Source organism: Macaca fascicularis, chromosome 5 (assembly GCF_037993035.2).
Source record: "Macaca fascicularis isolate 582-1 chromosome 5, T2T-MFA8v1.1".
NCBI classification, from domain to species: domain Eukaryota; kingdom Metazoa; phylum Chordata; class Mammalia; order Primates; family Cercopithecidae; genus Macaca; species Macaca fascicularis.
This window is the reverse complement of record NC_088379.1, coordinates 180,416,223-180,431,434: the sequence shown is the minus strand read 5'-3', so window position 1 is coordinate 180,431,434 and position 15,212 is coordinate 180,416,223. Positions and strand designations below refer to the sequence as shown.

Here is a 15,212-nt window from a genome sequence, read left to right as displayed (position 1 = left end):
GCCTAGCTAAATACGGTTTTAAGTGAGACAGAAAGCAAAGCACTAGTTGAAAATGTGTGTGAGCTGGTGTACAGGCAAGAGGGTGTGCTCCTGTAATCATTTCCTTCCCTCGAAACCCTGAGTATATTATACAGGGAGGTAGAATCACCCTGTGGCAAATATTTAGATGTTTTCTTTGGTATGCCTCATTCCTTTGACAATCATAATAATATTAAATATACCCGTCATTGTTTTGTTTAGTTGCTTTCTCTGGTTCTTTAAAATTTTTCCTATCACAAATCTGGATGTAATTTTTTTACAAAAATTATCATTTCAGTCTGTATAGTTCTGTTTTATTTCTATTGAATGTGCCAAAAAGTATTCAAGTAGCATTTATTTTTTTTAACATTTTTAAATATTTGAAGTTCTGATTCAATGATAATCTCTCAGCAGATTGACACATGCATATGCTATATGTGGTGTTCTCCTGGATTGTGATAAAGCTTATAATTTCCTTTATGTGATCAATTTTAAGAGCTATTTTTATGCTACAATTTCACATAGAAATTATAGCCTGTATGTTGCCATTTGGTAGAAAAACAGACATAATCTCACTGGTCTGAAACATATTTCACTTCATCCCAGGACAATGATATGAAGAGATGCACCAACATTTATTGCCAAGACTTTTGCTTGTCTTGCACAACTTTCTGAAGGTCCCAGTGGAGGAGGTGATTTGAAGAGCAACAACGCACATGCTGATTTAGGGATCATACACTTTCAAACAACGGAAACACCTTTAAAACAATAATTACATTTTAGCATGGCCTTCTTCATTGCTTCTTTTCAAGTTTAAATATGAAAACTAACATCCTCGGTGACTTTCAGTGACTTTTCTTTTTTTTTTTTTTTGAGACAAAGTGTCACTCTGTCACCCAGGCTGGAGTGCAATGGCGTGATCTCATCTCAGTGCAACCTGCACCTCCTGGGTTCAAGTGATTCTCCTGCCTCAGTCTCCTGAATAGCTGGAATTACAGAAGCCCCGCCACCACACCTGGCTAATTTTTGTATTTTTAGTAGAGATGGGGTTTCACCATTTCATCTGAAATTAAACGCCCATCAAGGAATGAACACTGGTTATCACTCACTTCTAATGAAATTATATTTTTCTTTGATATTGAGATACAGTCAATGTGTCAACATTGTTTAAATTCTCCATCTGACTTAGAAAGATAATATTCTAGTGTTTTCATCAGAGTTATAGATAAATTTATTATGTATATACTAAGTATATACTAGTTGCACAATTAAATGTATGTAGGGTTTGCCTGTAAATCTGATATCTCAGTTTTTTTGGTTACTTAGCAAAATATTTAATAATGAAAGTTAGAATAACCAAGGTAAAAAAGTCCATAATAATTGTTCATCAATGGCAGAATTACCTTACTTGCAGGGGTGCTAGTAAAAAGTATCACACTGTCAACCTAAGTGAGACACTACAGCCATAGTTATAATTTTTCTTCCACATAAATCAGATCAGCATATGCATTCAATGACAGTTTCATTTACTTGATTATTTTGCTTCTTCATTCTAATTTTTGTTAATTTTAACTTGAGGAAGAAGAAGCAAGACCCTTGTTAACAGGGAAATTTGAGTAGTTTTAGCTCACTTGTGGTTACTCTGTTTTATTAAGTAATAGCAACACTTTATTTTTGTGTTTTAAAAAAATTGTGACTATATTAGTGTATGATTTTTCCAGCAATATTTTTGTTAATGTTTTTAGCACCATATTTCCTTTATTCAGCATTATATTTCTAAGAAAATATTTACAAGCCAAGAGTATATCTAGTATTTCTATTTTTTAACATAATATATTAAAATTTTCAACACTTGAATTCATATGTTTATCACTAGGGCCATACTTGGTTGTAGACAACTTTTATGTCCATATACTTCTTTTTTTTTTTTTGAGACGGAATCTTGCTCTGTCACCCAGGCTGGAGTGCAACGGTACGATCTCGGCTCACTGAAACCTCTGCTTCCCGGGTTCAAGCAATTCTCCTGCCTCAGCCTCCTGAGTAGCTGGGATTACATGCCCAGCTAATTTTTTTATTTTTAGTGGAGACGGGGTTTCACCATGTTGGCCAGGCTGAACTCCTAACCTTGTGATCCACCCGCCTCAGCCTCCCAAAGTGCTGGGATTACAGGTGTGAGCCACCATGCCCAGCCTATATACTTCTTTTTAATTTTGCTCTCCCCCAAAATCTTTCACTTTTCCTCATCTTTTCCAACAAATGAGGAATCATCGTCTTGTAAAATCTTGAGATTTGTCAGTTTAAAAACGACATTTAACTGTCAATACTGTATTATTGTGAACAGTTGCCTTTTATTTGTCATATTTTTATTTTTAGTTATCAGGTTAATGTATCAAAACCCAATAAATCATAAGGATAAACACATGGTAAGATACATTTTCTCACAAGACAAGCCTAACATTCACAACATCATTCATTCAACAGATATTTGCTGAGTGTCTACTGTGTCTCAGGCACTATCTTGAGCATTAGAGATAAGCAGTAAGTAAAACAGACAAAAAGTTGAATATATTTCCCCACCAAAGCATAAGAGCTCATGCCCTGATTTCTATTAATTTTAACTGGGAATAAAAAAACTCTGGACAATGTGATGTGATAAACTTACCAAGAGTGTGTTTGCCTTTCTAGCAGTTTTCGTGACTATCATTTTGTGGCTTTAGACATTATGTAAACTTGCTCCATTTAAAAAATAAATTTATGGAGCAGAATAATTGGTTTTGATTATGCTATTTTTCTCTTAACTATTTTTAAAAAAGGACATTGAGTACTTTTAATACTCTTTTACCTTCTGCAAAGTAACAATACATAGTAATAATGTATTTGTTATTTCGGTGGGCTGATAGTTTTATTTTACTTTTTAAAAAAAGGTATCTCGGCCGAGCGCAGTGGCTTACGCCTGTAATCCCAGAACTTTCGGAGGCCGAGGTGGGCGGATTGCCTGAGCTCAGGAGTTCGCGACCAGCCTGGGCAACACGGTGAAACCCCGTCTCTACTACACAAAAAATTAGCCAGGTGTGACGGCGTATTCCTAGCTACTTGAGAGACTGAGGCAAGAGAATTGCTTGAACCCGGGAGGTGGAGGTTGCAGTGAGCCGAGGTCATGCCAACTGCACTCCAGCCTGGGCCACAGAGTGAGATGCTGTCTCAAAAAACAAACAACAAACAAACAAACAAACAAACAAAACAAAAACAAGTTACCTCATATGACAGGATTTAAGATTTTCTTCCTCTATATCTAAGGTAACATTTTTCAGCCCTTACACTCACTGTCTGAAAATTCTCTGTAGCTTTATCCCTGTAGTTCAGTGTAGGAAACCAGTTTCACCGATCATTTTATTCTGATGAAATCATCTTTACCAAATGAGATTGAAGTATTTAATCATTTCACAATGACACTGGTGGTTTTTATGAACCAAACCACACAGTGAACACTTAGATTATAATATTAGCATTTCATATATGCTCATGAATAGATTCCTCAAATCATTTTTTGTTATATAAATAGATTTTATTTTTTAGAACCATTTTAGGTTCACAGCAAAACTGAGGAGGAAGTACAGGGATTTCTTACATAGCCCCCTCCCCAACAAATGGACAGACTCCCATTATCAACACCTCACCACCACCCTAATGGCAAATTTACGATCGATGTATCTACGTTGACACATCACAATTGCCCAAAGTCTAGAGCTTAGAGGAGGATTTCCTCTGGGTGTTGCACATTCTTTGGGTTTTGGCAAATGTATAATGACATGTATCCACCATGATACTTTCATACAGAATAGTTTCATGGCTCTACAAATCTTCTATGCTCCACTTATTCATCCCTCTCATTCCCCCTACACTTGGCAACCACTGCACTCTTTACTGTCTCCCAACTTTTTCTTTTTCCAGAATGTCATAGAGCTGAAATTACACAAAAAGTGACTGCCCTTTTCGGATTGCTTTTTTTCACTTAGTCATATGCATTTAAAATTCCTCTAAGTCTTTTCAGAGCTTGATAGCTAATTTTGTTTTAGTGATGATTAATATTCCATCCTTTATCTAGATGTGCTGGAGTTTATTTATCTGTTTATCTACTGAAGGACATTTTGGCTGCTTCCAAGTTTGGGCATTTTTGAATAAAGTTATAAGCATAACAAATCATTTAAAATAATTTTTTGATCACAACTTGAGCATAGGTAGTTTTGGGCTGTATTGCTGATGACGATGACGATCATGATCATTGCATATTTTTGAGTAATTTACATAACAATTTAGTAATTTTCTCTGCATTAAGCTATACACTGTGTAATTTCCAGAGCCTACTTGATTGTAATGCTTTTCCACTTTGCAATTGTAGTGATAGTATGTTCTGGTATTCATTTTCTTCCCTTTAACTTGGTGTTTTCCTGCCTTAGTGTTGCAGTTTTCAAACAGGAGCTATTTTCCCCTCAGGGAAATTGAGACATTTTGATTGCACAACCGATATCTGACATCTAGTGGTTAGAGGCCAGTGATATTGTTAAGTGTCCTATATTGTACAGGCAGTCCCCTTAACAAATAATGATCTGGCCTCAAGTTCAGTAGTAACAAATTCAAGACACTCTGATTTAGATATTTGGCTCATATCCAGTTACCCCATTCATTAATGCCTTTGGCTATTTCCTTGACATTAGTAGGTGTGTCTGGTTTATCATCTCATTGTTTTTTTAAACAATAGGAATAGTACCCTGTCAGTGTCTGCAGTTGAAGAGCAAAGAAGTCTTTACAACTAATGTACTCCTGAGATCTCCTTTGATTCCAATATAGAAGGAGTTATTAACACTGGATATCTATCAGAATCACCTGCAGTGATTTTAAAAATATAAATATAGTTAGCATAAGAGGACCTGAGCTTCTTTTTCTCTCTCACATTAACCAGATGATCCTAATGTCTGGCCATGGTAAAAACCGTTATTAGAAGTTGCATTCCCTCAGCTATTGTCTATCTATTGAAGCTTCATTTAAAATCACAGGATTATTAAACTCTGAGCCATTTCTGCCTTTGATAAAATTTAAAGGTATTTCCTTTGTTGTTAAAGTGGGAAACATGATTGGATTGCTACTCTTTAAATTCATTCCAAGATGAGAAAATACTACCAAAATATATTACTGTGAAATTATAAGGTTCTGAGCTAAGATTTAGTAAACTATTTTTATATCCTATGCCTTGAAAAATGAGAAACAATGACCTGAGTTCAATCTGATAGAATATTGTTGGTTATAAAGAGGCTTTGGATACATCAAAACATCCATTTTATTCATTTCACTAAAGTTTAAATGTGCCTTATATCTGAAACTCTTCATTATATCATAACATTCCATTCAATATGTAGCATATGTTTTCATCAGTTAGTTCAGAGACTCAGAGACTTTTGGAATCAGAGTCAGCTGGCTTCTTTTCATCAATGCTGCTGACTTCCAAGGTGTTATTTTTACCTCTACCGGTGCACATCTGCTGAAGTTGCCACAGAAAGTCCCCACCTCAACAGGGAGTGATTTTCTTAGACATTAAGTCTAAGTTCATAGGAGTTCAGATGAAAAACCAATTATATTTTACAAGTCATTTTCATGTTAAATACACTGCAATCTCAATGGCTACATAATCAAGAAGCAATAATATGTCGCGTTTTTCTAAAGAACATGAAACCTTGCCTCTTGCAATTCTGTTTCAATTTCTCTACCAGATTTCTAAAAGTGATTAGAATATCCAGACTGACATCAAAACAATAATCACATGTGTTTTTATTTAATTTCAAGTGACAAAGAAATAATTCATAACAATTTTGTTGAATCAATGCTAACATGTGGTAGGATATCAAGAAATTTATACTGAGTAAAAACAAAAATCAAGCAGGAAATATAGTAGGAGGATGCTTGTTTTGCCACATTTGCATGTTCTGATGAAATGCTACTAAAACAATTATAAGATAATGGAATATGTCAGATATTAATTAAATATATAGCACCCAATTTTTATCATTTTATACCAGTTTTACTATCAAAGATCAATGAATTAACTAATTCAAATTAAGGAAGCTTTACTGAATTTTTTTGTGTGTGTATGAGTCAGGAGGAATTAGTCAGCATTTTAATATATGTGAGTGATCCTAGATAATGACCAAAATAAGAAAAGCCAATGAGGCCACTTTATTTATGTAATTTCTACAGAACTTATCTTCCTTTCCTAGAATTACTATAAATTAAAATTCAGTGTCTGCTCAAAGCAATAAACACCCAATGGGACAGAAATAGTTTCCTTATGTCCATACCTACCTTTTGAAAGTACTAAGTAATACATTTTTATTAAATCAGACTATCTCCTCTCTTTGAGTTACTGCTTACGTTTTCTGCTAAGTGATTTTATATAGAATCTTCCCCTTGTTTACATCATAGCCCTATAAGAAAAGTATCATAATTTCCAGTTCACAAATTACAAAAGTGACTATGGGAGATTAAGTGATATGTCAAACTAGTGACTAGGTCATCTGATTTCAAGTTCAGTAGTACTTTTATCATTTTTTTCATTTTTCCACTGTTTCCCAAACAGATATTATGAAGATGAATTTCAGAAAGTGTTTCATCAAAAAGCAGAAATTAATAAAGGTGCACATACACAAAAATTGTTTTCAGAATCAGAAAAATTTCTCACATTCTCAGAGTTTGTTCTAACAAAAGTAAGAGCAGCTTACTAATTTATTTAACATTCAGATGACAAAAAATATATATCCATTATATGACTAACAGTGTGACATTAGAAATAAATTTATAATTATGCAATATTTTATTACAGCAAAAGATTTTCTACATAGGATTATGCATGATCAATTTGAATAATTCTTCAATTTTAGTAATTATCAGATTCTGAAATAGAACATAAAATGGAGAGATCAAATTACATTTTAGCTTCTTTAAATACTTCAGTGAATACTTTAGTGAACTGCTACACCCTGAAATATAATCAGTTTACATTCGAAGTTAGAAAATAAAGACTTTTGCATTTTTCTAGCACAAAATTTATGCATTAATAGTAATGAAAATATTTTCTCACCACACTGATTTACTCTATATCATCCAACTTTGTTAATTTGCTGTAACGTAGCTCAGAGCAGAAAGAAGATGTAAGTCAGTCCTGTGGTTTCAGAAGTTAGACCTTTTATCGCCTTGTAAAGTAGCAGTAGCGACACACTTCAAAGTGTTCCAAGCTACTTTGAATCTAAACCTATTGAGTTATAAGTCCCATTCTACATTGAACAGCATCTTCAAAAGAAGCTTTACAAAGATCCCTCAGGGTAGAACAAATGAAAAATAAGATAAAGAGGATGCAACCAAAAGCATGCTGATTACTCTTCCATGGATTTTAGAGTTGCTTTTAGTCCTCCAAAGCAATGTGCTTCCGGCTGCCATATCATGTTCATTGTTCTAGAGACTATACATTAGCCTTGAGATTTACAATTGCAAATAATGAAAATGTTAATAGAAAAGATTTTTCCCCCAAAGGTGTTCTTTTAAGAGGATTTCTTCACTTTCAGCATGGTTTCCAAGAATTTCTGGAGCCTTCCTTCTTGAGAGAGAGTTCATTTTGAATAACTTTCCCAAACTCAAGAACTTATTCTTTTAATTTATCCAAACATGTAATGAAATCTAATTCCTTCATTCTATAAGACTATATATAATTATATAATTCCATAGTATGTACACAATATATGTAGCAATAGTAGTAATTGCATTGATATTTGCAATGATAAAAATAGCTAATATTTTTGTCAGAGCTTCTTATGTAACAAGTTTCAATGCTAAATGCTTTTCATGCATTATCTCATCGCAGGCTCACTTAAACATATGAAGCCAATTTAGAGTTACTTCCATTTTACAGAGGCAGAAACAGAAGTATAAAGAGCAGACTACACTCAAGCCAGCTGAAAAGCCTACGCCTTTCATGAGTATGCCGGAAGACCCCTTTTATTGCTAAAAGCATGTGATATTCAGTTTAGGAACACAGTAACTGGCATGTCAGTGCTTGTTAAATTAATAGAGAGACAGGTTTCTACTTCTTGCATATTAGAATCCAAGGCAAAAGATGGAAAATGACCTGCATTATATCGAATAGTTTATTAGGGTTAGAGGTGAATGGGTATTGCCGCTTGGAGTATGCTTATCCATGTTCAGAGGCTTAGGTGACTGTTGTCACTTAGCCTGGGTGCCTAAGCAATGTTGTGATAGGGCAGGGAAGCCTTTGAGAGGCGAGAAATTCTGAGCTGACCCCTCCACTATTCTGTGAGCTTCATCTATTGATATACTTCATTTCACATTCCAGAAGGAAAGGATAAAGACCACTTAAAAATATTAATAGTATCCTTTCACTCTGGGGAAGATGAGCAAAATGTTTACCCTTTTGCTCATGTGTGTCTCAAGTGTGTCTTAAGACCAAATATTCTCTATATTTCCACCTGGGTTATTTTATTCTTTAATCAGTAAAATAAGGGGGAAGTGTTATTGCCTTACATGGCTGAAATCCTGCCATAAATCTTTACGCATATTTACGCATATTTAGCCTCATAAGTATATGTTCAGCAAGACCAAACTAATTCTAAAAGGAATGTAAATGTTGATATTATTTTTAAAAAGAATAGCTTTTTAATGATAGTTACTCTCCTTCCTTAGGTGATTTAAATAAATTAACATTCAGCAAGTTTTATTCGCTAATATTCTTAAGGTAGGGTTTGTTTCATCTTACATGTATAAGGTTTAAATACGTCTGCCAAATCTTAGTTTAAGGATGTTGTCAAGACAGATGTTGGCCCCCACTACTAGCATTTCATAGTAGAGACAAAAAGGAAGTAAGAGTTGAGATGAGATAAAACAATATTATTAGAAAACATGTGTTCAAGAATGCTCTGGGTTTCTGAAGTACTGGGGCATTTAGTAACTGCTATTTAATGGAAAGGTTTGATCTCCTGCCTCTCTTTATATGTTTTATATAAATTTCTTGCTATCCTTAATCCCAATAAACTCTATGTTAATCACTATACAACTTTAATATAGATGCATAAGTTCTATCACAGGATTGATTCCCATTTTACTATTTTTCAAAAATGCTAATTTCAGTACATATTAAGAGGGTTATAGAGTAAGTTTGACTTGTTTGAGATTTCACCTAAATCATGAGGTAAAATCTAGCTAATAACTCATCACAAAAGAGATGAATAGGGTTGAATAAGGTATCTAGTTTCATTCAGTATATTTATTATATGCTGTATTGCTATTTTGAAAATGTGACTGCTTGAGGTGTTAAAACTTTAGCCAGAATGCACTAGTGAATCTATTCCAGTCTTTGATCAAAGTGTGCTTCTGAAATTCAGAAGAACCAAATATCTATAGAAATGTAGCTTTTGGCATCCAGGGGCTATACTTTAGACCGTTTTCTATCTAATGTCTATCATCCATCCACTAATACATACATCTATCTACATGTCCTTTTACTCAGCATTTATACTATGTGTGAACTAAAACTTCATGTAAATCCATGTTTAAACTAAATATTCTATTCAGTTCTGTCTAGGATACATGAACTCCTTTTATACACTTTATAAATATTAAAAATGTTTCTGAAATGTATTTTAAAAACTTTATTTTCAAAATTAAAATAATATTTTACTATACATAAGTATGTATATACTATATATATAAAATATATGTTAACATGCATAAAACAAAACAGACTTAAGTTTATAAAAAAATTTTAAAAGAAGAGTACACACTAATATTATATACTAATGTGATTTAAGAATTACCATATTCGTTAATTGTAAACATGGTTAAATAGCTTAAATATTTATGACATGACATGATGACAGTTTAGTCCTACATAAATTTATTGACAGACTTTTAATTCTTCCGAATTCCCTTTGCAAGGTGAATACTTTCTAAATACCTAGGAATATTTTCTAAAGTTAAAAAAAAAATCCGAGGTGCGATTTTAAGTTTAAATACATGGATGAAAAGGCATGGTAATGCAGATAGATTATTTTTTTCTTTGTACATCAGAACCTCTGCCAAGATATGATTTTCCAGCAGGTTTATTCACTTAACCCATTATACGCACTATTTCTCAACTTCCTGTGCTGCAAATCAACAGTGTTGTGATACTGACTTATATACTGTGTCCCTATAAACTTCCTATAATTGAGCTTTGCAGATTAAACACAAAATTATTCCTTTTTGGTAGATTACATTTTCTCTCTCCATTTCTTTCTCTTTTGCAGTTCATTATGCTGACATACCTTTTCATGTTGGCCTGGCTGGGAGTCACGGCTTTCACCTCACTGCCAGTTTACATGTACTTCAATCTGTGGACCATCTGCCGGAACACCACATTAGTGGAGGGAGCAAATCTCTGCTTGGACCTTCGTCAGTTTGGTAGGTGGATATTGGATCTCTTAACTGTAAAACCCCGCCCAGTATTGTATTACCTACATAGCTGCCTCTAAAATATTACAGATCCCTTTGGAATGATCAGTACCTCTTCTACCACAGAGATAAATTTATCAGAGTATTCCTGCTAAGACTATTCCCTTCAAATTTAAAGTAGAAAGTCAAGGGTGAATGGATGTTAATATCACAACATATACACATGTATATTGACCAGGATGTCAGATCACATTCCCTGGTATTGACAGGTTAGAAGTGTGGTTTCCTTTTCTTGATTCCTTTGCTCTTTTCCAAACTCAATGTGATATCTGCATTCTACTTTCATCCTCCCATGAAAAACTGCACAAAATGTCAAGTCTACAATAAAGATCACCTAAGAAGGACATGGTTCATTGTCTTCTGAAATGGGAGGACAACATCTTAGTTAGCATTTAATAATGATAAAAACAAAAAACGTTAAATAAATTAGCAGTCTGCTTTGGTTATTTTCATTTAGGGCTAAAATCCCATGTAATAATAATACTCGTATGTATATAGGTTTACCACATATAGACCCTATTTTAAGTTCTTCACATGTGTCACATTGTTTACTTCTCATGACTCTATATGGTAGGCAATACTGTTTTCTTCTTTTGTAGATGACAAAACTGAGGCACAGTGGGGTTGTTCAGTGACTTGTCCAAGGTTATACAGCTAGCAACTGACAGAGCTAGGATTCAAACATGGGCAACACAGGTTGAATCAGAGGCTGTGTTCTTGCTCATAAGTCAACTCTCTTTCATATTAAAACTTAGTACTGAGCTGGAAGTGGAAAAGTAGAGTATAATCTCAGTTAGCCTATTTGAGATTCTATGTTATCATGTGTAACATGATGGGAGCTACAGAATTTATAAAGACATGCAAATCCACATTTGTAAATGGATTATTTTTTCTCTGAACAGACATTAAAAGCCAACCTACTAACACCTGGGGACACTGAGCTATTTTCTCTAATGAGGTTTCCTCATACTTCAGAAAAGCAGGAAACATTTCACTTAGATGGGGTGTGAAGGGCTTGTGGCTTTACGGTTATGCTGTAAGTAGATTATAGGGTAGCCAACTAGCTGTGTGTTCAGAACAGGCTTACCTACCATCCTAACAGATGAAGCCTTAAGTCCCCCCGTAGTGTGATCCACTACACTACACTAGTTCGCATTTAATAATAATAAAATCAGGTGGGGCGTGGTGGCTCATGCCAGCACTTTGGGAGGCCAAGGAGGGACATCACCTAAGGTCAGGAGTTTGAGACCAGTGCGGCCAATGTAGTGAAATCCTGTCTCTACTAAAAATAAAAAAATTAGTCGGGCATGGTGGCACATGCCTGTAGTCCCAGCTACTCAGGAGGCTGAGGCAGGAGAATTTCTTGAATCCAGGAGGCAGAGGTTGTATTTAGCTGAGATGGTACCACTGCACTCCAGACTGGGCGACAGAGTGAGACTCCATATCAAGATAAATAAATAAATAAATAAATAAATAAATAAATAAATAAATACAGATAAAATCAAAGAGTGCCAAATAAGTGAGCAGTCCTCTTTGGTTAATTTTATTTAGGGCAAAAATCTCATGTAATAATAATACTCATATGTACATGCGTACAGGGGGAAAAGTTCTATGGGTGACATTATGGCAAGAGGGAATACAGACATTGGGGAGGTTTTACTCTCAAAATCAAATCCCTTGTAGAAATCAGAAAAGGAGCCCACAGCAAATGCTGCTGGAGGTCACTGCAGAACAGCTGCTTAGAAAGCCATGACTCTGCTTTCAGCCCCTTGTCCTAAACGTCTTCCTTTTATTCTGCTGATCCTAAAAGTTAAATTTGAAAAACATGTGATTAGCCTCTCAAATAGGGTTGGTAGGTTAAAATACAGGGCACCCAGTTAAATTTGAATTTCAGATAAACAAGCTATATTTTAATTACAAATATGGTACCCAATATTGTATGGGATATAGTTATACTAAAATGATTTGTTCTTTATCTGAAATTCAAGTTTAACTAAGCGACACTGAGATTGTTTTCACTGTTAAATCTGTTAACCCTACTCTCAGAGCTTCGGTTTATCTTAAGAAAGTGTTACCACTGGAATACATGAGGGTCAGATTCTCTTGAATGTGATTGTTTATATTTTCAGAAATACACAACAGATTAGCATGTTCTGATTAGAAACATTTCATTTCTTATAGTGTAATAAATGCAAATAGTTAAGTAGGTGATTATAAGGTCTTTGGTATTATCAAACCAGATTCTAAACTGAAAAAATATTGGGAGACTTTAGAAAAATAATATTTAAAATTTCCCCAACTTGGTTTTCTAAAGGACAGAAAGAGTAATCCTTTGTAAAAGATAAATGGACCATCTTAATATTTTCAACTTTAAAAAAAGAAAAACTTATTAATTCTCAATGCATTCAAGTGCTTGTGATCCCCAAATGAACCTAATTTCACTGAAAGTATTGAGACTTATACCACTGAGCATATAGGATTCCTTATGACATTAAGCACAGAATATGTCTTAGAATCATAGAATTTTATAAATGGACTTCATTTATCACCAGTCCAGCTGTCTGGTCTAAAAGAAATGGAGCCCTAAGAAATGAAATTATTTTCCAGGGATATAGCTACCCAGCAGGCCATGCTGGGATGGAAAGGTGAGTGTCCTGAATCTTAGCACAATTATTTTCTACTCGACAGCTTTTCAAATACAATTTTTAGCAAAAGAGCTTTTTTCAACTATAATCTTAAGTAAACCATTAGTCTGTTAAGTAGACAGAATAAAGGATCCTCAAAGATGTACACATTCCGATTCCTAAAACATACATATATGTGAGATGACTTGTCAATGGGGAATTAGGGTTGCTAGTCAACTGATCTTAAAATGGGGAGATTATCCTGGATTAGCCAGATGGGCCCAGTGTAATCCCAAGGGTCCTTCAAACTGGAAGAGAGAGTCAGAAGAGAAGAGTCAGTCAGAGAGAGATAGACTACAGAAAAAAGGCAGAAAGATGCAGTGTTGCTGGCTTTAAAGATGGAGAAAAGGGGCCAAGAGCCAAGGCATGTGGGTGGCCTGGAGAAGCTGGAATAGGAAAGGAAACTGCTCCTGCTTCTAGAGCCTCCAGAGGAGTGCAGCCCTGATGACCCTTTGGTTTTTAGCTTTGTCTTCCAGAACTGTAAGAGACGAACTTGTGTTGCTTTAAGCCACTACATTTGTGACAATCTGTTACAGCAGCAATAGCAGACAAATACAATATTGAAAGCAAAGGTCAATTTTTTTCCCAAACCACTTTATTGTTCTCCTGATCTCCTACATTTACTTGATCATGATGGCAATCCATTTTCTGTAAAAGCCAGCAAAGTTGCATCTCCCTGACAATTCTGCAAGCTTAATTCCCCTTCACAGCTTACTCCAACACAGGTACCAGTTCCAGAGTTAAGGATGTGAACATCTGTGGGAGCCTATTTTTTGCCTACTGCAGTCTATGGGAGCCTATTTTTTGCCTACTCTGGCCACCAAAGATACACATCCATTTCTTTCTGTGAAATACATTCAACCTACCCCAAGTTCCAAAGGTTTCATCCCATTATGACATCAACTCAAGGTCAAAAATCTTATTTCAGTCTCATTAGTTCATATCTCTGATTGTCTTTGTTTTTAAAAAAAGAATGTGCTATATTATTTGTTTCCATATTTCATAAAGCATAAATATGTGGTTAAAATTATTATTTGAAGCTTACCAATGTTTACAACATATTTATCAAGATTTATCCAAATGTACCTTTTCTTTTGTGAATGTGGAAGAAAGAGGAGGCACTTTTTAGATGTCATGCAGCCTTTACATGAGCTATTAAGACATTCTGTTTAACTCTTTATATAAAATCTATTGCTGTATAGTATTTATTTGCCCTCTAAATTATATATCCTGGTAAGACTCCTGAATGTATGTATACAACCACATTATTATCAAGAAGCATCAGAGAACCATTCCTCAAACATTGTATTAGGATCAATTTAGAATTTACTAATATTCATCAAAAAGACAATTGCATAGATAAGAATATACTTTAAAGTAATTTCCCTTGTTGCAAAGTTGTCTCCTTAGCATATAGATGCTATCTTTTATTTTACAGGAGACCAGGTATTTAAACTATGTAATAGGAACTCTCAGCCTATAATGGCCATTATACCTGCTTAGTGGAGGTATGCATCTCACTATTCATTCCCATGCATGTAATACATTTATGCAATTCAAACAATTCTAATGGAAGGCAGAGACATTACTTGATATAGTTGGACAATTTGTAGACAGCATATCATATTAGGATTTTCTGTATTTCAAAATTCATCAGGAAATAATTTTACTTTTATTTTGAAGCTTTTATTATGATTTCTGTTATCCTCCAATTATATATTCTGTGATTCAATTTCATTGGATGTATTAGATGTTTATTCGTATAATTTTATATGAGGAAATGTTAAAATCGATCCTCATTACATCATCTAGATGCAAGGTTTGAAACTTTCCTCCATTACAACCTGAAGATTTGATAAAACTTAAGGGCAAGCCATGGAGAGAAAGTAGGTAGGGCTTCTTTTAGACTTTTAGCCAATCCTACCTCTTACTTGGCACGCCCACACATGTTAGCGAGAGCAG

General features: G+C 34.5%; 1 protein-coding gene across 4 annotated transcripts in view; it reads left to right on the top strand.

The window, feature by feature from the left end:
• The window catches only part of GPM6A (glycoprotein M6A), a 368,540-nt gene that overhangs the window by 340,151 nt on the left and 13,177 nt on the right, over nt 1-15,212 (top strand). For all 4 annotated transcript variants that reach the window (XM_015450561.3, XM_074040779.1, XM_015450559.3 and 1 more), the window contains exon 4: nt 10,362-10,515. In XM_015450561.3, the coding sequence (XP_015306047.1) occupies nt 10,362-10,515 (154 nt within the window). The remainder of the gene's footprint in view (nt 1-10,361; nt 10,516-15,212) is intronic.